Consider the following 26949-nt stretch of genomic DNA (forward strand, 5'->3'; position numbering starts at 1 on the left):
TTTGCAACATTCCTATATAATTTATTCTTTAACCTGTGAGTTAGTTATTCTTTAGTTCCAATAAATTGGAGGTTAATTATATTTTTATTATTTATTTAAATTTAATGGCATTGTACATCACAGAACCATTTCTGTCTTACTGCTGACAACCTTGTCCTGAACCTACAGGATTAAAGTTTTGCCCTGGACAGTGACAGCCTTATCAAGGGGAAGAAATGAGCCTGGTGCCCAGGAACTCCACCCCCAGAGAAGTGGATCAGATTCTCCTCTGGCTTTTGAGGAGCCAGCGTGGGGTCCAGCACATCCCCATTCCACCCACAATATCATGTGATATTCTGTATCTGTCTCTTCTGTATCTGTCCTCCCAACCCTTCTTGGATGAGTAAAACCTGACCAACTTTCAGGGGAATGATTTTACTCCTCCCTGTCTTGGCCAGAGATGTTGGGACAGTGGGATTTCTGAGTGATTGATTTCCTACAGTGTTGGGTCTTCCCTCCAGGATGGGAGGCAATAACCACCTCCCAGGAATTCCCAATAAATTTGTATTAAGTGGAAAAATAAATAAATAAATTTAATGGCATTGGGATAAAAATGTAATATGAATAATATTGATTCTTCATATTTGTTGGAGACTTGCTTAATGACGTATGTGCGAAAAGAATAAGTAGTCTCTTTGTAAGGCATATACAGAGTTTTATATATACTCATTCAATCAAGTTTGATAACTGCGCTGTTCATATCTTCTATGAATATCTCCTATGATTTTTTTTAAAATGATTTTTTATTATATTATGTTAGTCACCATACAGTACATCCCCAGATTCCGATGTAAAGTTCGATGCTCCATTAGTTGCGTATAACACCCAGTGTACCATGCAATACGTGCCCTCCTTACCACCCATCACCAGTCTATCCCATTCCCCCACCCCCCTCCCCTCTGTAGTCCTTAGTTTGTTTCTCATAGTCCATAGTCTCTCATGTTTCATTCCCCCTTCTGATTACCCCCCTTTCTTTATCCCTTTCTTCCCCTACTGATCATCCTAGTTCTTATGTTCCATAGATGAGAGAAATCATATGATAATTGTCTTTCTCTGCTTGACTTATTTCACTTAGCATTATCTCCTCCAGTGCCGTCCATGTTGCAGCAAATGTTGAGAATTCGTTCTTTCTGATAGCTGAGTAATATTCCATTGTATATATGGACCACAGCTTCTTAATCCAGTCATCTGTTGAAGGGCATCTCGGCTCCTTCCATGATTTGGCTATTGTGGACAATGCAGCTATGAACATTGGGGTGCATATGGCCCTTCTCTTTACTACGTCTGTATCTTTGGGGTAAACACCCAGTAGTGCAATGGCTGGGTCATAGGGTAGTTCAATTTTTAACTTTTTAAGGGACCTCCACACTGTTTTCCAGAGTGGCTGTACCAACTTGCATTCCCACCAACAATGTAGGAGGGATCCCCTTTCTCCACATCCTCTCCAACAATTGTTGTTTCTTGCCTTGTCTATCTTTGCCATTCTAACTGGCGTAAGGTGGTATCTCAGTGTGGTTTTGATTTGAATTTCCCTGATGGCTAATGATTTTGAACATTTTTTCATGTGTCTGTTAGCCATTTGTATGTCTTCATTGGAAAAGTGTCTGTTCATATCTTCTGCCCATTTTATGATTTGTTTATTTGTTTCTCGTGTATTGAGTTTGAGAAGTTCTTTGTAGATCTTGGATACCAGTCCTTTATCTGTGGTGTCCTTTGCAAATATATTCTCCCATTCCGTGGGCTGTCTCTTAGTTTTTTTGACTGTTTCCTTGGCTGTGCAGAAGCTCTTTATCCTGATAAAGTCCCATAAGTTCATTTTATCTTTTATTTCTCTTGCCTTTGGAGATGTGTCGTGAAAAAGGTTGCTCTGGCCGATGTCATAGAAGTTGTTGCCTATGTTCTCCTCTAGAATTTTGATGGATTCCTGTCTCACATTGAGGTCTTTCATCCATTTGGAGTTTATTTTTGTGTATGGTGTGAGAGAGTGGTCAAGTTTCATTCTTTTGCATGTAGCTGTCCAATTTTCCCAGCACCATTTATTGAAGAGACTGTCTTTTTTCCACCGGATGTTTTTTCCTGCTTTATCAAAGATTAGTTGCCCAAAGAGCCGAGGGTCCATTTCTGGGTTCTCTATTCTGTTCCATTGGTCGATGTGTCTGTTTTTGTGCCAGTACCATGCTGTCTTTGTGATCACAGCTTTGTAGTACAGCTCGAAATCCGGCATTGTGATGCCCCCAGCTTTGTTTTTCCTTTTCAACAGTTCCTTGGAGATTCGGGGCCTTTTCTGGTTCCATACAAATTTAAGGACTATTTGTTCCAGTTCTTTGAAAAATGTCCTCGGTATTTTGATCGGGATAGCATTGAAAGTGTAGATTGCTCTGGGTAGTATGGACATTTTAACTATGTTAATTCTTCCAATCCATGAGCATGGAATATTTTTCCATCTTTTTATGTCTTCCTCAATATCTTTCAAAAGTGATCTATAGTTTCTAGCATATAGGTCCTTTACGTCTCTGGTTAAGTTAATTCCAAGGTAACGCATGGTTTTTGGTGTTATTGTAAATGGGATGGATTCCCTAATTTCTCTTTCTTCAGTCTCGTTATTCGTGTATAGAAATGCAACTGATTTCTGGGCATTGATTTTGTATCCTGCCACCTTACTGAATTGTTCTATAACTTCTAATAGTTTGGGAGTGGATTCCTTTGGGTTTTCCATATAGAGTATCATGTCATCTGCAAAGAGAGACAGTTTGACTTCTTCTTTGCCGATTTGGATACCTTTGATCCCTTTTTGTCTTCTGATTGCTGTTGCAAGGACTTCTAGTACTATGTTGAATAATAGTGGCGAGAGTGGGCATCCTTGTCGTGTTCCTGATCTTAAGGGAAAGGCTTCCAGCTTTTCCCCATTGAGAATAATGCTTGCAGTAGGCTTTTCATAGATGGCTTTTATGAGATTGAGAAATGTACCCTCTATTCCTACACTCTGAAGGGTTTTAATCAGGAAAGGATGCTGTATTTTGTCAAATGCTTTTTCTGCATCAATTGAGAGGATCATATGGTTCTTGAGTCTTTTCTTGTTGATATGATGTATCACATTGATTGATTTGCGAGTGTTGAACCATGCTTGCATCCCAGGTATGAATCCCACTTGGTCATGATGGATAATCCTTTTAATGTACTGTTGGATTCTATTAGCAAGGATCTTGTTGAGGATTTTGGCATCCATATTCATTAGAGAAATCGGTCTGTAATTCTCCTTTTTGAGGGGGTCTTTGCCTGGTTTGGGGATCAAGGTAATATTAGCCTCATAGAATGAGTTTGGTAGCTTTCCTTCTGTTTCTATTTTTTGAAATAGCTTTAGGAGAATAGGTATTATTTCTTCTTTGAATGTTTGGTAGAATTCCCCAGGAAAACCGTCTGGGCCTGGAGTTTTATTATTTGGAAGGTTGTTTATCACTGACTCAATTTCTTCATAGTTAATTGGCCTATTTAAGAAATCTATTTCTTCCTGTTTCAGTCTTGGTAGTTTATAGGTTTCCAGGAAGGCCTCCATCTCTTCCAGATTGTTTAGTTTTTTGGCATATAGCTGTTGATAAAAGTTTCTAATAATCCTTGCAATTTCAATGGTGCTGGTCGTGACCTCTCCCTTTTCAGTCATAATTTTAATAATCTCAGTCCTTTCTCTTTGTTTTTGGACAAGTTTTGCCAGTGGTCTATCAATTTTATGGATTCTCTCAAAGAACCAGCTTCTAGTCCTGTTGATCTGCTCTACTGTGGTTCTGGTCTCTAATTCATTGATTTCTGCTCTAATCTTGGTCAACTCCTTCCTTGTCAGTGGGTTAGGCCTGTCCCTCTGTTGCTGTTCCAGTTTCTTGAGGTGAGAATATAGAAACTGCATTTTAGATTTTTCTATTCTTTTGAGTGAGGCTTGGATGGCTATGTATTTCCCCCTTAGGACTGCCTTTGCAGTATCCCATAGGTTTTGGACCGTTGTGTATTCATTCTCGTTGGTCTCCATAAATTGTTTAATTTGTTTTTTGATTTCCTGGTTTATCGAGTCATTCTTGAGCAGGATGGTTCTTAGCCTCCAAGTGTTTGAGTTTCTTCCAGGTTTTTCCTTGTGGTTGAGTTCCAATTTCAGAGCGTTGTGGTCTGAGAATATGCAGGGGATAATTTCAATCTTTTGGTATTGGCTGAGACCTGTTTTGTGTCCCAGAGCATGATCTATTCTTGAGAATGTTCCATGGGCATTTGAATAGAATGAGTATTCTTTGGTTCTGGGGTGTAGTGTTCTATATATATCTATGAGGTCCAACTCGTCGAGTATGGCATTCAAAGCCTTTGATTCTTTGCTTAGTTTTTGCCAGGGTGTTCTGTCTATTTCTGATAGTGGGGTGTTGAGGTCCCCTACTATTACTGTGTTCTTATCTATATGTCTCTTTATTTTGGTTAAGAGTTGGCTTGTGTATCTTGCTGCTCCCCTGTTGGGGGCATATATATTAATAATTGTCATATCCACTTGTTGAATACTTCCTTTAAGAATAATATAGTGCCCTTCTGTATCTCTCTCTATGGCCTCTAGTTTAAAATCCAGTCTATCTGATATGAGAATTGCTACTCCAGCTTTCTTTTGAGGTCCATTTGCGTGGAAGATGGTACTCCATCCCCTTACTCTAAGTCTGAATGCATCTTTGGGTTCAAAATGAGTCTCTTGTAGACAGCAAATGGATGGGTCATGTCTTTTTATCCAATCTGCAACCCTGTGGCGTTTTATGGGAGAGTTTAAGCCATTTAGATTGATAGAGATTATTGACAGATATGATTTTAATGATGCCATTTCTCTTTAAAGTCTTTGTATCGGTTGTGACTTGCTGCTCTGTATCACTCTTGGGGCCTTTTTACCTTTATAGAGCCCCCCTTAATATCTCCTGTAGGGCTGGTTTCGTGGTTACGAAATTGGTTAATGATTGGCGATTTTGGAACGTCTTTATTTCTCCATCAATTCTGAATGACAGCTTTGCTGGATAAAGGATCCTTGGCTGCATGTTTTTCTCTGAAAGAGCTTTAAAAATGCCCCCCCAAGCCTTTCTCTCATTCCAGGTCTCTGTAGACAGGTCTGACGTAATCCTGATACCTTTGCCTTGGTACGTGAGAAATTTCTTTGCCCTGGCCGCTTTCAATACTGTATCCTTGGATCTAATATTTGCGAATTGCACTATGACATGCCGTGGCGTAGGTTTGTCCTGGTTGAGCTTGGATGGGGTCCTCTCTGCCTCTTGGACACGAATGCTTGTTTCCCTTGCTAGATTAGGGAAGTTTTCAGCTACAATTTGTTCAAATATCTCTTCTAGACCTCTGTTTTTCTCCACCCCTTCAGGGATGCCGATGATTCTGACATTGGATCGTTTCATAGAGTCAGTAATCTCCCGTAATCTACATTCGTGGGCGTGGATTTTTTTAAGACCAGCTTCTATTTTCGTTTTTTCTTCTACTAACCCATCCTCCAATTCGCTAACGCGTTCCTCTGCCTCGGTGACCCTGGCCGTCAGAGCCTCTAGTTTTGACTGCATTTGGCTCATAGAATTTTTAATTTCTGTCAGATTCGCTCTCATTTCTGCCCTTAGGGATTCTATATTCTCAGCAACGCTTTCTCTGATGCTTTTTTCAAGTTTACTCATCATCTTGACCATTGTTGCTCTGAATTCCATTTCTGATAATTGGGATACATCCATATGTATTAATGGATACATCCAAATCTATTATTTTTGTGGCACCACAGACTCATTATCTTTTCTTTGCTGGGGGGGACTTCTCCTTCTCGTCATTCTGATGAGGAGAGATTGCAGGGTTGTCCAGAGCCCAAGTGTTGACTGGGACCCAGGCCGTGCGCCCTTGTTTTATAGAGATCTTAGGGATGTGGGCTTCTTCCTTAAAGAGTTTATTTATTTATTTGAGAGAGAGAGAGACAGTCAGCAAGAAAGGGAACCCAAGCAGAGGAGTGGGAGAGGAAGAAGCAGGTTCCCGGTGGAGAAGCCCGATGAAGGACTCCTTACGGAGCGTTGTGATCACACCCTAACCCGAAGACAGGCACTTAATGACTGTGCCACTCAGGCGCCCTGGGTAGTGGGCTTCTTGATTTTTCAGCCTGCCTTCTGGGGGAGGGGCCTGCCATGCCGATACTCAGGAAACCCTGTTGGGTAGAGTCTCTGTGTCCCTTGCGAGGGGGGATGGGGATGGGCACCCTGTGAGCCGGTATTTCCGGGCTTTTGTTCTCTGGCGGCTTTCCCTGGCGGTTTGCTATGCCTCTTCTGAGAGAGCAGCAGCGGCTGAAATTCAGCCTCTGTCTCAGAACAGAGGGATCGCGGATCGTTCTCCACTGATGTTCTGGCCACTTTAACTCTGTTTCAATTGGTGCTGCTAAAAACCCTGCAGCGACCCGGGATGTGCTCCCCACAGCCTGTGTGCCAGCCCTCACTTCCAGGGCCAGTAAGTCTCTGTCCTTTGTGCTTCTAACACTGCCCGCTGCTCCCGGTTCCCACGCGTGCTCCCGAGCTCCCGAGCTCCCTGTTTCAGTATGGTTCGCCTGTGCTCTGGAGTGCCAGTTTTCAGTCTGGTCGCGCTTGCACTCCTGAGCTCTTGGTTTCACTCTAGTTCAAGAGTGTGGTCGGGAGCTCCTGTTTTCAGTTTGGACACGGGCATTCCCAGGCTCACTGTCTCAGTCCGCTCTCTTGCGGGTGCTGGTCTGAGAGTCCAGCCCGCTCNGAGAGTCCAGCCTGCTCCCCAGCACAAGGGGCTATTGCTTCCCGGCGCCTGAGCGCAGAGGCTCCCTCCCCCTTCCCTTTATATTCCTATATCTGTGCTCGGATTCACAGCTCCCCACTTTGTATCTCAATACTCAGCACTGGAGATGTTCATTTGTAGAGATCCAGATGTATCTTCCTGCATCTCAGGCTGATTCTGTGGGTGTTCAGAATGGTCTGGTAGATATCCAGCTCGACTCGGACCAGCTGAGAAAGGGTCGCCTACTCCTCCTCCATCTTTTCTCCTCCTTGCAGAAAGTGGTTGCCTTTCTGTTCATAGAGTTTCTGCTACTCTTTTCTTCATTCTCCAGTTGCATTCATAGGTATTCGGAATGGTTTGGGAGCTCTCTCGCTGAATTCCTGGGACCAGAAGAACTTTAGGTCTCCTGCTCCTCTGCCATCTTGGAACGCCGAGCTGGAGCTCAACTCCTGTTTTAAACTGGGTTCCTTGCAGAAAGTGGTGGCTATTCTGTTCTTAGAGTTGCTGCTATTCTTTTCTTCATTCTCCAATTGAGTTTGTAGGTGTTCAGAATGGTCTGATAGCTATCTAGCTGCATTCCTGGGATCAGACGAAATTTAAGCCTCCTGCTCCTCCGCCATCTTGGACTCCTCCCTCCTGTGATATTTTTATACCTGATCTACCAATTACTGACCTCTTTGTCTAACAATATTTGTTTATATGTTTTCACACTTTATGACATTCACTCATGTTTTAAGTTACTACATTTTTTTAAAGATTTTATTTATTTATTTGTCAGAGAGACAGAGAGAGCCTGCGAGCAAGCACAAACAAGGGGAGTGGCAGGAAGGGGGAGAAGCAGGCCCCCTGCTTAGCAGCGAACCAGATGCAGGGCTTGATCCCAGGACCCTAGGATCATGACCTGAGACAAAGGCAGATGGTTAACTGACTAAGCCACCCAGGTGTCCCCTACATGTTCTTGTTATTACAAAAAGATCCTGTTCTACCCCAATAATGTTTATTAAATTGAATCTATTTTGTCTAAAATGAACATGTACATACAGGTTTTATTTTGGTACTTACCTGATTTGTATTCTTCCATTCTTTTAGTTTTCATTTACTAATTATACTGTTCTAAATGTGTCTTTTGTATAAAGAGTGTACTTCTAACATTTTGGTTTTTTTAATCTAATCCAGCAACCTCTGATTCTTAAGTGAGTTAGAGTTAATACATTTATATTTAATCCATTTATTGTATATTTTTATTTTTTTAAGATTTTACTTAATTAATTGACAGAGAGAGAGCATAAGCAGGGGCAGCAGCAGGTAGAGGGAGAGGAAGAAGCAGGCTCCCCGCGGAGCAGGGAGCCCAATGCGGGACTCAATCCCAGTACCCTGGGATCATGACCAGAGCTGAAGGCAGTCGCCCAACCAACTGAGCCACCCAGAGGCCCCATTTTGATTTATTTGTATCATTTTATTTGAACTTTCTTTTTTTTTAAGATCTTATTTGAGAGAGAGAGAGAGAGTGAATGAGAAGGAGAGGGAAAGAGAATCTGAAGCAGACTCTACACTGAGTGCAGCCCAACGGGGGGCTCAATCCCACAACCATGACATCATGACTTGAGCCAAAACCAAGAGTTGGACGCTTAACCGACTGAGCCACTCAGGCACCCCTTTTCCTATTTTCTCTGCCTTTTCTTCCTCTTCTTTTTCTTTTATTGGATTAGTTATGTTTTCTTTACTCTCTTCCCTCCGCCCCCTGGTCTAGAAGTTAAATATTCAATTTTTACTTCTTTACTGATTTTCCTTAAATTTTGAAATGCATACTGACTGGATTTAACAAAATGTAAAACCAACTTCCTTGTCAAAAAATACAAAAAGATATTTAATATTTTAATTCTGACTTCCCTTCCCATGACTTCTGTGTTATCATAATCTAGAATTTTGGTTTCACCTTGTTTGCTGCTGCCGCCAAGTTAGTATAAGCATAATTCTTACGTAATACTTGCTGCGATACTTGTTTAGATTTATGCATGTGTTTACCAATTGCTTGCTCACACTGCCTTCTTGGATTTCACTCCGTTTTATAATTTCAATGTCATTCCACCTTAACAACATCACTGTTTTCAGAGAGAGTCAATTATTGATAGCTCCTTTCATTTTTTTTGTCTGAAAAATGTATTTATTTTGCATTAATTTTGGCCCAGTAGTTTAGCTGAACTAACAATTTTTGGTGGAGAGTTATTTTATCACTTTTAAAATATTATTCTATTTTCTTTTAGCATCTATTGTTGCAATTGAAAATTCTCTTCTGTGTATAATAGGCATTCCTTTATAGATGATTCACCTATTATTTGTAGAGATTTTTAAGATCTTCTTGTCTTTACTATTTCACAGTAATGATTAGCTGTGGGTTTGACAAGTCTTGCCTATTGTATCTGGACTATTGCCTTACTCCCATTCTTTCTATTCTCTCATATATATGCACATCTTCTGTGTATGTGTATACATGCATATATACACATACATGTATATACACATACATGTGTGTTTTACTTTATCATTATGTCCTCCATGTATCTTAATATCTCTGTACTATTTTCTATCTCTTTATAGTTCTATGCTGGATTATGGTTAAATTCCTAAAATCTACCTTTAACTTAACTAATTCTCACTTAAGCTAGGTCTAGTCAACTGCTTGTCTAATTCACTGAGCTAGTATCTACGACTACTTTTCATCGTAAAATTTCCTTTTGAGGGGTGCCAAGGTGGTTCAGTTGGTTAAGTGTCTGCCTTTGGCTCAGGGCATGATCTCAGGGTCGTGGGATCGAACCCCACATCAGGCTCTCCACTCAGGGGCGAATCTGTTTCTCCCTCTCCATCTCCCTCTGCGATCTCTCTTGCTCTCACTCTCTCTCCCTCCCTCAAATAAATAAATAAAATCTTTTTTTAAAAAAGTTCCTTTTGAATCTTTTTTCCAATTGCTTGGTCACTTTTTTTTTAAAGATTTGTTTATTTATTTATTTATTTATTTGAGAGAGAGAGAGTGAGAGAGTGAGTGGGGGGAGGGGCTGAGGGAGAGGGAAAAGGAGAGAAGCAGACTCTGTTGAGTATGGCGCCCAACCTCAAGATCCTGAGATCATGACCTGAGCCCAAATCAAGAGTTGGTGGCTTAACCAACTGACCCACCCAGGCAACCCTGCCTGGTCACTTTTTTATGTTACCTTGTTCTTTTCTCATGTTTTGTTTATTTATCCTTTTAATATTCTATATATACTTCTCCTTATAGTCTCTACCAGATTATTCAATTTTATGCCATTCTGTAGGTCTAATCCTGATGTACATTGTGTCTGAGCTCCACTAAGGCTGATTTGCTTCCACATGTGCTTTCTATTTTTGGACTGTGAGATGATCTTACACACTTATCTGTGTCTTCTGTGGGGCTGTGTTGAGTCTGTTTCACTCCAAAGAGACTTTACTATTGATCTGCCAGAGTTACATCCAACCAGAGGCCCATTTTTACATTAATCACTCCTCTGCTTACTGTATTTGTTGAATTTTGTTTTGCTTTTAGAAAAATGAGCAAATACCCAAAGCAACCTCCAAAGAACAGCACAGACTGGCTGCCACCTACTTCCTGAGCCTCCTCTCCCACCCTTTCCACCACTCATCCCACTCCAGACATACTAGCTTCTGTCCATTTCTGGAATGGACCTAACTATCTCCCAACACAAAGCCTCTATACATGCTGTTTATTCTACTGAGGGTCCTCTTTCCTCCCCCTCTTATTTTAGCTAACCTCTACTCATCTAGTATCTTAAATAATCACTCCCTTAAGAAAGACTTCCCTGACCTCCCAACTGCCCTGAACAAAGAGCAAAGAAAATGTATCATAGTTGGGACATCAGATGCCTCTCCTTTATGGGACTAATCATGATTTATACATGTGCATGTATTTATTAGTGAGATCATTTGGTAAATACCTTTCTCATTAGGCTGCAAACCTCAGTGGATCACAGACCATTCCTATTTTTTGTTTACCACGGTATTGCCAATTCCCAGGACAGGGTCTTGCATATAATAGGTACTCATTAAAAATTTCCTGAATGAATGAGTAAATAAATGAATGAACAAGTCAATTTACAGAGAGTCAATTGCCCTAGGAATCATCTCTCTCCTCTTAAGCACTGGCGTTTGTTTCTTATACTATAACTGGTGGGGATCCTGAGTTGCTGACACTGAAAACGTTTAGGAAGCATGAGAGCACCATCCAGGATGATGACTACCTATTCAAGCTCCTAACACCTAGCAGATGGATTGCCTTTATTATGTTTCTAATGATTCATGGCCCACCCAGCACAATTCAGGCTTCTGGGTTTATTATTTTACCATTTCAGCCCATCTTCATGCAAGTGATCCTCTTGTCCTATTTCAGTCACAGCCAGATAGTACAAAATCTTCAAAGGCATGAGTTTTGCAGCCCTAAGCTTAGGCAATTCACAAACATATATAAAGCACTTCTCTAGCTGGTATACACAAATTGTACAACTTGGCTGGCTTCATCTTATCTACAGAGGCATAAGAACATGCATAAATTTGTCCTTTGGAGAGGAAATTCTTCTCTTTGCCACTTCTAACACCTGAGCCAGGTGCTCATTGATCCTCCTGATTCTGTCAAGGTCGCATGGCCTAGATCTTATCTCTGTCCTCTAAGGATCACCTGCCTGGGCGCCTGGGTGGTTCAGTTGGTTAAGCAACTGCCTTCAGCTCAGGTCATGATTCTGGAGTCCCAGAATCAACTCCTGCATCGGGCTCCCTGCTCATCAGGGAGTCTACTTTCCCCTCTGACCCTTCCCCCTCTCATGCTCTCTCTCTCTCCCATTCTCTCTCTCTCTCTCAAATAAATCAATAAAATCTTTAAAACAATAAAATAACGATCACCTGCTAGATAGCTACCTCAGTTAGAGTAAGGCCCATTCCAGCTCCAAATAAGGGCACACCTGTGTATGTGTACTGCCTCACTGTGCATAGAGACAAAGGCCTAATTCTCTGTGAAGTGTTCAAATCATGGTCAACTGTCTCTGAATGACTATTAAGACCCACTGAATCTCTTCTGTAAGAGCGGAAGGATCCCAGGGCTCCTGGGTGGCTCAGTTGGTGACGCATCTGCCTTCAGCTCAGGTTATGATCCCAGGGTCCTGGGATCAAGCCCCGTGTCGGGCTCCCTACTCAGAGGGGAATCTGCTTCTCCCTCTACCCCTCCCCGCTCATGATCTCTCACTCTCTCTCAAATAAATGAAATCTTTGAATAAATAAATAAATAAGCAGAAGGAGCCCATAAAAAGCATCCAGTTTGTCCTTACAAGTTCGCTGAGATCACGATGAGTGACACATGTAGACAGAATCGGTTCTCTGGATCCCCAAGTTGGCTCCCCTTCATTTGCCAGGACTCCTGTTTCCTCCATCTTGCCTTGCTCCCTTGTTCATCTCCCTCTCTCACACACAACCCATTTCAGAATGATTCTGCTGATGTACAATGGCGCTTTCCTGACTCACTCTGAGTGTCAGAGCTCTGAGCAGCCCTGGGGGCCACCTCGCCACCCCACTCTTTTTGTAGCTGTTGGCTCTACCTTCCACACAGACCAGGACCCAATCACTTCTCATGGCTTCCTGTGCCAGCACCCTGGCCCCATCCCCCATCAGCTCTTACTTGGGTCACTGCAGTCCCTCCTAACTAGATTCCCTACTTCTGCTCTTCCTGCCCAACTGTGTCTGTGGTCAGTCAACACAGCAAACACAGGCATCTTTTCAAAAGATGCATCCCATCCGTCACTCTTGAGCTCAGCCCCCTCCAACAGCTGCCAGTCCCACTTCAAGTAAAAACCAAGTCCTCGCAATGACCAGCAAGTCCCCGCCCCCACCTGCCCCCCTTTCTGATGAATTCTCTCAGGCCCTGTACCTGGGCTCATGCCAGGTATTTCTTCCTGTAGGATCTCTGCGCTTGCTCATTCCTCTGCCTGTAATCCTTTCCCCAGAGAGCCACGTAGTTCACTGCTCCCCACCCTGTTCCAGTTCCAGCCTTTGTTCAAATGTCCCGTCTCAGTGAGGCCTTCACTTGCTAATTGCAAACGCTGCCACCACTCCTACCACCACATGAATTTTTCACATGTACCGAACTTTCTTTCAGGCCCTTCTGCCGCTGATGGTATAGAGCACTTTGTGGGCCTTTAGAGTGCCCTTGGGTTGGGGCTGGGGAGACACACAGGCTTTTCTATTCTAGCCATAGACAGCAGTGAATTTCACAGTAGTGCTTCCCTCCAAAGCCCAGGCTGTGTCTAGAACACCCAAGTTGAGGAAGTTATGACCTTGTCACTATTCTAAGTTAAGACCTAAGTTAGTCTCATGTATTTGTCCTTTCTTTAGGAAAAATAGCAAGCTCTGTGACAGCTTCCCCCTCTCAACTGAATTTTGGACTGCCCTTCTTCTATCTGTTCCCAGCAACATGCCCTCCCTGTTTGAGTGTATTACCGAGAGCTTGGTCAGAGAGCTTGGAGACAAAGACCTGAGGCCCGTGAGATGCCTGCTGAGCACCAGCAAATTCCGTCTGCTGTCAGTATTACAGAAGAGGAAGAGCTGCTCACGGTTCTGGGAACCACCCGACGTTCCAGCTGAATACACCCTCATGGACCTCCTGGAGCCAGGTGCTTCAGTCCCAGGTACTGTCAACAAGGGCAAGGGGGCACGGAGTGGAAACCATGGGTGCTCATAGGCAGTGCGGCATGCAGGGATCCCTGAGGCACCCACATAGGTCAGTGTTAGGGTCGGTTTTGCCACAGGGCACTGGGCAAAGCTATGGTTACTGGAGAATCTGGACGCAGGCATTTATTAGTTTATCTAATTCATATAGCAGCCTCTGAAGTCAGGGACATCATCCTCCCTTACAGAAGAGTGAACTGAAACTTATAAAATAATCTATTCCAGGTTATGTACCTGGGAACGAGTAAAACTAGAATCCAGACTCAGATCCACCTGGCTCCGTATGCTTAACGTTTTCTGCCGCCAGGGTGCTGCCTCCTGGGGCTGGATGCTGCGCCTCCTGCAGAGGAAAGATGATGTCATGGGTCCCCTCGACTGGTGCACACAGGATGTCACCACGTCTTAGGGAGTGGGGTGCTATCCCTGTTATCCAACCCCTGGGCTGATTCAGACATTTGTCCTAAGCAGTAATTTACACTTGAAACATTAATTGAGGGGCACCTGGATGGCTCAGTTTGTTGAGCGTCCGGGTCTTGATTTTGGCTCAGGTCATAATCTCAGGGTCATGAGATTGAGCCCCCACATCAGGCTCCACACGCAGCAAGGAGTCTGCTTGAGGATTCTCTCCCTCTGCCTCTCCCCCACTCTATCTAATAAATAAATCTTTTTCTTTTTAAGATTTTATTTATTTATTGGACAGAGAGAGACAGTAAGAGAGGGAACACAAGCAGGGGGGAGCTGGAGAGGGAGAAGCAGGCTCGCCACTGAGCAGGGATCCTGACGCAGGGTTCCATCCCGGGACGCTAGGATCATGACCTGAGCTGAAGGCAGGCGCTTAATGACTGAGCCACCTATGTGCCCCTAAATAAATCTTAAAAAAAAAAAATTAACCATTGATGTATTAGCTTCTCAACTGAGAGATGTAAATGAATAGGAGGGTTGGGGCAACAATGGACTCAGCCAATTGGATCTCCCAACCATTCCAGAGTCAATTCTTAGTTAAACCTAAAGCTGCCTTTTCTGTCCCCAGAAACTGCTGTCACAGGACCATTTCACTTCAGTAACGCTGTGGTCCAGCAGCAAAAGGCTTCTGCCGATGTGACCGCTGTGCTAGAAATGAATGTGTCAGGGGAAGCTACTGAGTGCCATGGATCCTCTCTCCAGTTTCAGGTCGTTACTATCCTGCCCCATAACTGGAAAGACCTTCAAAAGAGGTGAGGCCATGGGAGAGGAAGGAAGTGGTCAACAGGGCCACTAGGGCCCTCCCTGTGCGCAAAGAGGCCACTAGCAGGCTTTGCTGCTAGGTCAGAGTGCAGAACATGACATCCCAGACCATGCTGTTCTTCTTGGGTATTTATTCATTCATTCATTCAACAAACAGTTATTAGTTATCTAATATATATTTATTAAAACAGTAATTACCCATTACTGTGCTGGCATGTGCTGGGGATAGAAAAATGATAAGACTAATAGAAATCTCTACCCTAAAGCCACTTACATTCAGTGTGGACAACCAAAGGGCAGGGAGTGAGAAAGCAGGCAATAAAAAAAGTATTAATTTAGGTGAGATGAAGAATCTGAGACTCTCCTTAATAAATAAAGTATACAGCACTGTCCTGGGATTCCATTCACCTCCATGTATTCGGGCAAAGGCAGGTATCAAATGTTCCTCTAAGAGCTCAATGGAGCACTTCCTAAGTCAACTTAAATAGTATCTTTACAAAGGCAACACGTTGTTAGGTAGACAAGTTAAAAATCACAGACCTTTTAGAGACTGAAGTTACTTTCATGGGCTTTGGGCAACTTCTGTATTCCTGGGTTCTTACAAGGCCCTTATTAAAAATAACATTTGCAAAGACTATTTATGGTGCAAAAGAGTACCTCAGATTCTTTAGCTGCTCAGAAAGAAACAAAAAAATTCTCAGTATTTCAGTAGTAAAAGAGGAAATTTCTAGGGTACATTTTAATTAGCTAGCTCCAAGTGAAATAAGCCTGAAGTCAAACCTTTAATATGAGTGTGGGGGGGGGAGTTGGCTATTTCTAATAAATGGGATGTGGGCGTGTCATGTATTCAGCTGCAAAGGCACTTGCAGATCATGATGGGAGCTCCAGAGATAAATAGGACAAGGGAAAAGAAACACTGCAGGTGGCTGGCATAGGTTTCTCTGGGTGCTAACAGTTGAGCTCAGACCTAAAGAATGACAGAAGCAAACAAGAGCAGGAGGAAAGGGGTTCAAATTGGGGTTTAGAGGTCCTGGGGCATGGCAGAGCTGGGTGTTTCCAGGACTGGGGGAGGCCGGGGAGGCTGAAGCTTAGTCAACAGGAATAAAAGTGACAGAAAATGAAGCTTAGGAGGTCAGATGACACACCCCTGGACGCATGGTAAGCAGCTGGCCTTTATTTCCAAGGGCAATGGGAAAGCCCACACTGGATGCTCAATGACCGCCTGCACTGAAAGGTGAATTTAAGGATCTCACAGTATTCCCCACGGAATACCAGGGCACCAAGCACAGTGGGGCCTGGAGTAGAGCCAGAGTTGAGTCTCAGAACTAAAATGGGGATGGACTTTGTCTTCAGCACTACAGACCTTCCCCATCTCCCCCAGCCTAGATCTTCAAGTCAAGCTCTACCAACCCACCTCCTAGGGATAGTCAGCCCATAAAGCCCACCTGTGCTAGTCTTGAAAAATCACCCAGCATCTGCCTGCTTCATCAGCTTTATCCACCTGCACCACATGGGCACATGTGGTGTGTGTAAATGGCTTTGACTACAGGGCTTCCTCTGCACTGTTCTCAATCACCTGAACTTGTCTATGTCCAGACTCCTTCTGCTGAGAGGCCCTAGTACTGAAAATCAACAAACTACCCCAACAGGACCAAAATAATTTTGGAAAATGCAGATGCCTCTCATCATATGGTATGCGTACTGTCACACCCATATCCCGGTCAGAGAATGGGGGCCCCTCCGCCGTGCATAGCAAAGAAGATGTTCTGTTGCCCTAAGTCACCCAACCAATAGGCCAGTATCTTCCTACCTATTGAGAGCTCAGCTGTCATGTTCCAAACACTCTGTAGTCCATCAAGATTCTTAGAAGAGTAACCTACTAGAATAACACAAGACCTTTCTCTTCCCACCTACCCCAGGAAAGTGTTGGATCCAGAGCTGTTATTTCTGGTGAAGTGCCGGGACAGAGGGCACAATCTCTATGTGGTGACAGAGACCCTGGAGCTGACCCACAGTACTGTGCTGCATGACATTGGAAGTGTGACTGCTAGGGGAAACTGCTTAATCCCTTGGACTCCTCTGGTCAAGGTACACGGTTGTCCGTGCTGTGGGTTGTGGGTTAGGGACACCAAGAGCACAACCAGCCCAGCCTCACTTCCCAGACACTCTGCATCCTATTAGGACCTGTCTTTGGGGGTGGAATGAATGGGGTCATTATTTCCCACTTCTCATGTGCCACGGAATCCTGACTCCTGAACTGACAGTATACTGTAACATGCTCATTTTAGTATTTTAATATATGACATTATTCAACATTGATAAAATATAAAATAGACTTAATTATTGGCGATTATATTTTGTTTGGGTAAATGATGGATTCTGGATCTTCTAAAAGTATGGTTGCTCTACTACGTATATGTGAGGCTCTATGGCTGGAAGAAACAAGGGACCACAGTACAAAACCTCAGCAGTTTAAAATATCCTAAATACTGGGATACCCTGAGTAGAAAGTATTCTGGATTGAGATTAAATATCTCCAAGCACATGTGATATACATAACTTACAATAACTACAATTTTAAAAAATGGTTTAAGCATCTCAATTTGCCAAATATTAAGTCAACATGAACCGTGACTCACGGACATATAAAGTGTGTGTGTGTGTGTGTGTGTGTGTGTGTGTGTGTGTGTGTGTGTGTTACAATGGACATTTACACACAATATATTTTATATGTAATTGGTCCTCATTTAAGAGATGTAGGAACTAAAAAAACAAAACAAAAACAGATGTGGGCTAACTTTCCCAAGATCTGTGAATGAACCCAGAGGGCAAGGTGCCACCCAATGGACAAAGAAGTTTGAAACAAAACTCACTCCAGTTGGGAGGATATTTCCACGTTCAGCTGTTTTCCCACCTGTTCACATGGGTGGACTGGGTTTTGTGAGGACAGAACACCCTGTGGCATTTTGCAGAGGGTGACTGCTCAGCCCTGTGTCCAGCCGCCGTCCCAGCTGTTTGCAGCTGGTGCCGTCTGGGCTCTGGGGCTGTGATGTGGTTAAACACTTTGTGTATCACACCTGGTTCGTGGCTGCCTCAGAGTTTCCATGCTGCTGATTTGCGCTTGACTCTCAGGTAATATTTGATTCATTAGGACATTCAAAGAGTAGGGCTGAATTCTGGAGAAGCCATTTACTCACTAGGCTGCCTGAGGACAGTATTCTTGTTTCTGAGATAGGACTCCCTCATTCATAAAATTAAGATATAACACCTACATAAAAGTCCACTAGAATACATATTAACAGTCAGTCAGGTCTCTAGAATACAGTAATTACTAATTACTACTCAACGTGATGGTTAATTTCATGTTGCAAATGTGACTAGTCCATGAGGTGCCCAGATATTTGGTTCAACGTTACTCCAGGTGTGTCTGTGAGGGGGTTTCTGGATGAGATTTGAGGGGGTAGGCTGGTAAAGCAGATTATTTTCCCCAGTGTAAGTGGGCCGCATCCAATCCACTGAAGGTGTGAATAAAACAAACGGTGGAGAAAGACTGAGTTCACTCTCTGCCTGAGAATCTTTCAGCTGGGACACTGTTCTTCTGCAATCAGACTCAGATTTGCACTGTGAGCTACACCATTGGCTCTCCTGGTTCTGAGGCCTTTAGATTCAGGTTAGAACCATACCATTAGTTCTCTTGGGCCTGCACATCTTGGGACTTTTCAACCTTTATAACTGCATGAGCAGATCCCTTACAATAAAGCCCTTTAGACAGATAAATATATAGACAGACAGACAGCCTATTGGTGCTGTTTTCTGGAAAACCCAGACTGATATCTAAGTAAAGTTTGTTCAGCTTTTCACTTGATTTGAGGACAGAGTGACAATTTCTAAGCTCTTTACAAGCCAGACCAGAAACCAGAAGTCTAAAAAAATTTTTTTTAAATAGAAAAGCCAAAAAATAAAATCAAAGAAATTTCCCCCCCAAAAAAGAAAGCAAAAAGATGGGAAAATATTAATTTTAAAATTTAGAGGATTAGTCCAGGAGATCCAACAACTGAATAACAGGAGTTCCAGAAAGAGAGAACAGAGATGCAATAAGACAGGCGAAATCATCCAGGAAATAATACAAGAAAGGTAAGACCTGGGGGATGTGCTTCAAGATGAAAGGACCAACAGGAGAACAGTTTCATGGGTCCACATACACCACAAAACCTAAGTGTGAATTATCAGGACATTTGCCTCAAAAAAAAAATCATGAATATTTCTAAAAAAGGAAAACAAGATATAGAGAAGAAGCTGCATCTTGTAGGTTAGGAGGGTTAGAAAGGTGGAGGGAGACTCCCCCCAGGAGGGCACATGTGGAAAGGGTAGAGAAATGGTCCTTACCATGAGGAAGCTCACACGGGTAATACTAAACCCTATAACATTTGGCTTTAAAAACCAAAGGGGTTGAAATCCATAAGTTTGTAAAAATAGTTGGGACTTGGAGCCTGGCGCTTTAAAAATCTGCTGACTCAGGAGGAAAAGATGGCAGAGGAGTAGGGGACCCCTTTTTCAGCTGCTCCCAAGTCAAGCTGGATATCTACCAGAGTATCCTGAACACCCACGGAATCAGCCTGAGATGCAGGAAGATACATCCAGATCTCTACAAACGAACATCTCCAGCGCTGCGTATTGAGGTACAAAGCGGGGAGCTGTGAATCTGCACACAGATATCGGGAAGATAAATGAAAGGGGGAGGGAGCCGCCACAATCGGGAACCAGGAAGCAGCAGCCACCTGCACTGGGGAGCGGGCTGACTCGCGGACCACACTGGTGAGAGAACAGACTGAGACCGTGAGCCGGGGAACACGTGTGACCAGTCTGAAAACCGAAGCTCCAGAGCGCTCACTGGAACCGGACTAAAACCGGGAGCTCGGGAGCATGCACAGGAACCGGGGGTGACCGGCGGTGTTAGAAGCACAAAGGACAGAGACGGGCCAGCCTTGGAAGTGAGGGCTGGGAGAGCGGCTGTGGGGCGCACAACCCAGGATGCTGCAGGGTTTTTACCAGCACTGACAGAAACAGCGTTAAAGAGGCCAAGAGAGCTCAGTGGAGAGCGGACTGCGATCTCTCTGTTCTGAGACAGAGGCTAGGCTATGGCCACTGCTGCTCTGACTCTCAGAAGAGCCACAGAAAACACCAGGGAAAGCCGCCAGAGAACAAAAGCCTGGAAATACCAGCTCACATTGTGCCCATCCCCATCCCCCCTCACAGGAGACAGGGAGACTCTACCCAAACAGGGTTGCCTGAATATCAGCCTGGCAGGCCCCTCCCCCAGAAGGCAGGCTGAAAAATCAAGAAGCCCACATCCCTAAGGTCCCTATAAAACAAGTACACACTGCCTGGGTCCTGGTCAATAATCTGGGCTCCAGGCAACCCCACAACCTCTCCTCATCAGAATGACGAGGAGGAGAAATCTCCCCAGCAAAGAAAGGAGACAGAGACTGTGGCCTCTGCCACAGAAATGATGGATATGGATATAACCAAATTGTCAGAAATGGAGTTCAGAGTAACAATGGTCAAGATGATGTGTATGTAGGCTCAAAAAAAATATTAACGAGAATATAGAATCTCTAAGGGCAGAAACGAGAGTGAATCTCGCAGAAATTAAAAATGCTATGAATCAATTGCAGTCTAAACTAGACGCTCTGACAGCCAGGGTAAATGAGGCAGAAGAACGAATTAGTGAACTGGAGGATGGGATGGTAGAAGAGAAAATTAAAATAGAAACTTGGCTCAAAAAAAATCCAATCTCAAGAATGTAGATTACAGGAGATTACTGACTCAATGAAACGTTCCAACGTCAGAATCATCAGCATCCCCGAGGGGGTGGAGAGAGAGGTCTAGAAGAGATATTTGAACAAACTGTAGCTGAGAACTTCCCTAATCTGACAAAGGAAACAAGCATTCGTGTCCAAGAGGCAGAGAGGACCCCTCCTAAGGTCAATGACCACAGACCTACACCACGTCACATCATAGTGCAATTCGCAAATATTAGATACAAGGATACAGTATTGAAAGCAGCCAGGGGGAAGAAAATCCTTACGTACAGAGGTAAAAATATCAGAATAACGTCAGACCTGTCTACAGAGAATGGCAGGCTAGGAAGGGTTGGCAGAGTATTTTCAAAGCTCTATCTGAGAAGAACATGCAGCCAAGGATCCTTTATCCAGCAAGGCTGTCATTCAGAATTGATGGAAAGATAAGGACCTTCCAGGATCAGCAGAAACTGACCGAATTCGTAACCACCAAACCAGCCCTACATGAGATATCAAGGGGGGTTCTATAAAAGTAAAAAGTCCCCAAGAGTGATACAAAACAGAAATTTACAATCTATAGAAACAAAGACTTCACAGGCAACATGACATCATTAAAATCATATCTCTCAATAATCAGTCTCAATGTGAATGGCCTAAATGCTCCCATAAAATGCCACAGGGTTGCAGATTGGATAAAAAGACATAACCCATCCATTTGCTGCCTACAAGAGACTCATCTTGAACCTAAAGATACATCCAGACTGAAAGTAAAGGGATAGAAAACCATTTTTCATGCCAATGGACCTCAAAAGAAAGCTGGGGTAGCAATTCTCATATCAGACAGATTAGATTTTAAACTAAAGGCTGTAGTTAGAGATACAGAAGGACACTGTATTATTCTTAAAGGATGTATCCAACAAGTGGATATGGCAATTTTAAATATCTATGCCCCCAACAGGGAGCAGCTAGATACACAAGCCAACTCTTAACCAGAATAAAGAAACATATAGATAATAATACGTTAATAGTAGGGGATCTCAACACTCCAGTATCATCAATAGACAGATCACCTACGCAGATAATCAACAAAGAAACAAGAACTTTGAATGACATATTGGACCAGATGGACCTCATAGATATATACAGAACACTACACCCCAGGTACTTTCTCCAGAATAGACCATATACTGGGTCACAAAACAGGTCTCAACTGATACCAAAAGACTGAGATTATTCCCTGCATATTCTCAGACCACATCCTTTGAAATTGGAACTCAATCACAAGGAAAAATTTGGAAGAAACTCAAACACTTGGAAACTAAGAACCATGCTGCTCAAGAATGATTGGGTAGGGGCACCTGGGTGGCACAGCGGTTAAGCGCCTGCCTTCGGCTCAGGGCGTGATCCCGGCGTTATGGGATTGAGCCCCACATCAGGCTCCTCCGCTATGAGCCTGCTTCTTCCTCTCCCACTCCCCCTGCTTGTGTTCCCTCTCTCGCTGGCTGTCTCTATCTCTGTCAAATAAATAAATAAATAAAATCTTTAAAAAAAAAAAAAGAATGATTGGGTAAACCAGGAAATCAAAAATCAATTTAAGCATTTATGGAGACCAACGACAATGAAAACACAATGGTCCAAAACCTATGGGACACTGCAAAGGCAGTCCTAAGGGGGAAATACATAGCCATCCAAGCCTCACTCAAAAGAATAGAAAAATCTAAAATGCAGTTTTTATATTCTCACCTCAAGAAGCTGGAACTGGAACAGAAGAACAGGCCTAACCCACGCATGAGAAGGCAGTTGATCAAGATTAGAGCAGAGATCAATGAATTAGAAACCAGGAGCACAAAAGAGCAGATCAACAGAACCAGAAGCTGGTTCTTTGAAAGAATAAATAAGATCGATAAACCACTGGCCTGACTTATTCAAAAGAACAGAAAAGGACCCAAATTAATAAAATTGTGAATGAAAGGGGAGAGATCACAACCAACACCAATGAAATAGGAAGGATCATTAGAAACTTTGATCAACAGCATTATGCCGATAAATTAAACAGCCTGGAAGAAATGGATGCCTTCCTGGAAACCTATAAGCTACCAAGACTGAAACAGGAAGAAATTGATTATTTAAACAGACTGATTAATTATAAAGAGATTGAAGCAGTGATCAAAAACCTCCCCAAAAACAAGAGTCCAGGGCCTGACGGATTCCCCAGGGAATTCTACCAAACATTCAAAGAAGAAATAATACCTATTTTCCTGAAGCTGTTTCAAAAAATAGCAACAGAAGGAAAACTACCAAACTCATTCTATAAGGCCAGTATTACCTTGATCCCCAAACCAGGCAAAGACCCCGTCAAAAAGGAGAATTACAGACTGATATCCCTGATGAATATGGATGCCAAAATTCTCAACAAGATCCTAGCTAATAGGATCCAACAGTACATTAAAAGGATTATCCATCATGACCAGGTGGGATTCAACCCTGGGATGCAGGGGTGGTTCAACATTCGTAAATCGATCAGTGTGATAGATCATATGAACAAGAAAAGAGTCAAGAAACATAAAATCCTCTCAATTGATGCAGAAAAGCATCTGACAAAATACAGCATCCTTTCCTGATTAAAACCCTTCAGAGTGTAGGGACAGAGGACACATTCCTCAATTTCTAAAAACCATCTATGAAAAGCCCACAACGAATATCATTCTCAATGGGGAAAAGCTGGAAGCCTTTCCCTTAAGATCAGGAACACGACAAGAATGCCCACTCTCGCCATTATTATTCAACATAGTACTAAAAGTCCTTGCAACAGCAATCAGACAACAAAAAGGGATAAAAGTTATCCAAATCGGCAAAGAAGAAGTCAAACTGTCTCTCTTCGCAGATGACATGATACTCTATACGGAAAACCCAAAAGACTCCACCCCCAAACTGCTAGAACTTATAGAGCAATTCAGTAATGCGGCAGGATACAAAATCAGTGCCTAGAAATCAGCTGCATTTCTATACACGAACAATGAGACCGAAGAAAGAGAAATTAGGGAATCCATTCCATTTACAATAGCACCAAAAATCATACATTATCTCAGAACTAACTTAACCAAAGACGTAAAGGATCTATATTCTAGAAACTAAATCACTCTTGAAAGACATTGAAGAAGACACAAAAAGATGGAAAAATATTCCATGCTCATGGATCAGAAGAATAAACATAGTTAAAATGTCTGTGCTACCCAGAGCAATTTACACTTTCAATGCTATCCCGATTAAAATACCAATGACATTTTTCAAAGAACTGGAACAAACAGCCCTTAAATTTGTGTGGAACCAGAAAAGGCCCCGAATTGCCAAGGAATTGTTGAAAAGGAAAAACAAACCTGGAGGCATCACGTTGCCAGATTTCAAACTATACTACAAAGCTGTGATCATAAAGACAGCATGGTACCGGCACAAAAACAGACACACAGACCAATGGAATAAAATAGAGAACCCAGAAATGGACCCTCGGCTCTTTGGGCAACTAATCTTTGATAAAGCAGGAAAAAACATCCAGTGGGAAAAAAAGACAGTCTCTTCAATAAATGGTGCTGCGAAAACTGGACAGCTACATGCAAAAGAATGAAACTTGACCACTCTCTCACACCATACACAAAGATAAACTCCAAATGGATGAAAGACCTCCATGTGAGANATGAAACTTGACCACTCTCTCACACCATACACAAAAATAAACTCCAAATGGATGAAAGACCTCAATGTGAGACAGGAATCCATCAAAATTCTAGAGGAGAACATAGGCAACAACTTCTATGACATCGGCCAGAGCAACCTTTTTCACGACACATCGCCAAAGGCAAGAGAAATAAAAGATAAAATGAACTTATGGGACTTTATCAGAACAAAAACCTTCTGCACAGCGAAGTAAATAGTCAAAAAAACTAAGAGGCAGCCCATGGAATGGGAGAATATATTTGCAAATGACACTACAGATAAAAGATTAGTATCCAAGATCTACAAAGAACTTCTCAAACTCAATACACGAGAAACAAATAAACAAATCATAAAATGGGCAGAAGATATGAACAGACACTTTTCCAATGAAGACATACAAATGGCTAACAGACACATGAAAAAATGTTCAAAATCATTAGCCATCAGGGAAATTCAAATCAAAACCACACTGAGATACCACCTTATGCCAGTTAGAATGGCAAAATTGACAAGGCAGGAAACAACAAAGGTTGGAGAGGATGTGGAGAAAGGGGAACCCTCTCACACTGTTGGTGGGAATGCAAGTTGGTACAGCCACTTTGGGAAACAGTGTGGAGGTCCCTTAGAAAGTTAAAAATTGAGCTACCCTATGATCCAGCAATTGCACTACTGGGTATTTACCCCCAAGATACAGACGTAGTGAAGAGAAGGGCCATATGTGCCCCAATGTTCATAGCAGCATCGTCCACAATAGCTAAATCATGGAAGGAGCCGAGATGCCCTTCAACAGATGACTGGATTAAGAAGATGTGGTCCATATATACAATGGAATATTACTCAGCCATCAGAAAGACCGATTACTCAACATTTGCTGCAACATGGACGGCACTGGAGGAGTTAATGCTAAGCGAAATAAGTCAAGCAGAGAAACACAATTATCATATGGTTTCACTCATTTATGGAAGATAAGAAATAGGAAGATCGGCAGGAGAAGGAAGGGAAGAATGAAGGGGGGGTAAACAGAAGGGGGAATGAACCATGAGAGATTGTGGACTCTGGGAAACAAACTGAGGGCTTCAGAGGGGAGGGGGTTGGGGGATTGGGATAGGCCGGTGATGGGTAGTAAGGAGGGCATGTATTGCTTGGTGCACTGGGTGTTATACGCAAATAATGAATCATGGAACTTTACATCAAAAACTAAGGATATACTATATGGTGACTAACATAACATAATAAAAAATTGTTTTAAAAATAATAAAAAAGAAAAAGAAAAACAAATGTCATTTTCCAAAGAATTACAGCTTAGAATTCGATGTCCAGTCAAAATAACGTTCAAGTGTGAGGGTAAAGGAAGGAAGTCTTCTGATATGCATGATCTCAAAAAATGCATCCCACATTCCCTGGAAAGATGAGTAAGAGGCAGAGAGGGCACATGACTAGCGCAGTAATAAACTGCTAAGGAAAGATCTAGAGTGAGGAGAAGCAGTCTCCCCAACAGTGAACAATGAATATTAACTTAAATATTGGGATGTGAACATTTTAGGAGGATGGGGGAAGGGGTGGGGAAGGTGGAAGAGTAGGAAGAGTAGGAAGAGTAGGAAAATGAAATCCTCACCATCCAAAGGAGAAAATAACTGGATATACTTAAATCTGAAAAAAAAAATTAAATAGCTGCAATATAAACATGAAACTAAGAAATATGAAGGTAAATACTGGACCAAATGAGCAGTACCTGAAAATCAGAATCAAGGGAGGGTGAGAGGAGGGGGCTGCTGGGTTCTTTGATCATGAGCTTCCTAGATCTATCTGAGTTTTAAGATCACATGCATATGGGACCTTATTGCCAGCTTTCTCTCCCCAGGGTCAAGGCCAGGGAGAGGGTCACAGAGTGAAGATGTTGACTCTGCCACAGGGCACGGTGATGGCCTACAAGAGGAAACAGCTGGTTTTTAAGGAGAATGGCTGGGGTAAGCAGAGGCAGATGGGGAGAGGGGACTGCTTCTCCTGAGAAGAGAAATGAGAGGGGAAGGAGCATCGGCACGCTCCCACTCCCTGCTCTGCCCATTCATGGAGACGGCTGAGGACATTCCCAACTGTGGGGGCACACACATCCCACCACCCACGGCCTGAAACCCTGCTAGGGGGAGATACAGAGACAGTCTGCCACGTGGAGAGGGACAAAGGGGGACCCAGAGCAGAGGTGTCCTTAGCACTGGGCAAAGTACAGCCCCAATCCCACCATCTCTATTCATTCAAGGACTCACTCAAGCCACTCTCAGCAGCTCACTTGGGGGAGCCACAGGGCGCTCCCCCAGGTAACCCGTAACCTGGAGTCAAAGCCCAGGAGATACCAGCATGGTCCCAAACAAAATTGCAGACATAATGCCCTAGGTGCAAAACGCAGGGTTTTATCTACACCTCTCCCTCCCTCACTAGCCTCGGGCCCCCAGCACACTTACACTCTGGGCTCTGACTCCACAGGAGGGAACCATGTACAGCAAGCAGGAGCTGGGTGGAATGGTGAGTGCTGGGGCACAACCAGCTCAGAGTCCCTGGCCTGTCCCTTCCCGAATTGAAGTCCCAGTTAGAGGTGAGCCTGATGCAGGTGGGGCCCAGCTCCCCAGGGATCAGGGGATGCCCTCGCCACACACACACA

General features: G+C 43.2%; 1 protein-coding gene across 1 annotated transcript in view; it reads left to right on the forward strand.

The window, feature by feature from the left end:
- Positions 1-13303: 13303 nt before the first annotated feature.
- Positions 13304-26949, forward strand: part of GSDMC (gasdermin C) — a 22012-nt gene continuing 8366 nt past the window's right edge. The window contains exons 1-4 of the mRNA XM_034668522.1: positions 13304-13517; positions 14588-14771; positions 16701-16869; positions 26155-26254. Coding sequence (XP_034524413.1) covers positions 13304-13517; positions 14588-14771; positions 16701-16869; positions 26155-26254 — 667 coding nt within the window. The remainder of the gene's footprint in view (positions 13518-14587; positions 14772-16700; positions 16870-26154; positions 26255-26949) is intronic.

This window comes from Ailuropoda melanoleuca, chromosome 9, assembly GCF_002007445.2.
Source record: "Ailuropoda melanoleuca isolate Jingjing chromosome 9, ASM200744v2, whole genome shotgun sequence".
Lineage (NCBI taxonomy): Eukaryota > Metazoa > Chordata > Mammalia > Carnivora > Ursidae > Ailuropoda > Ailuropoda melanoleuca.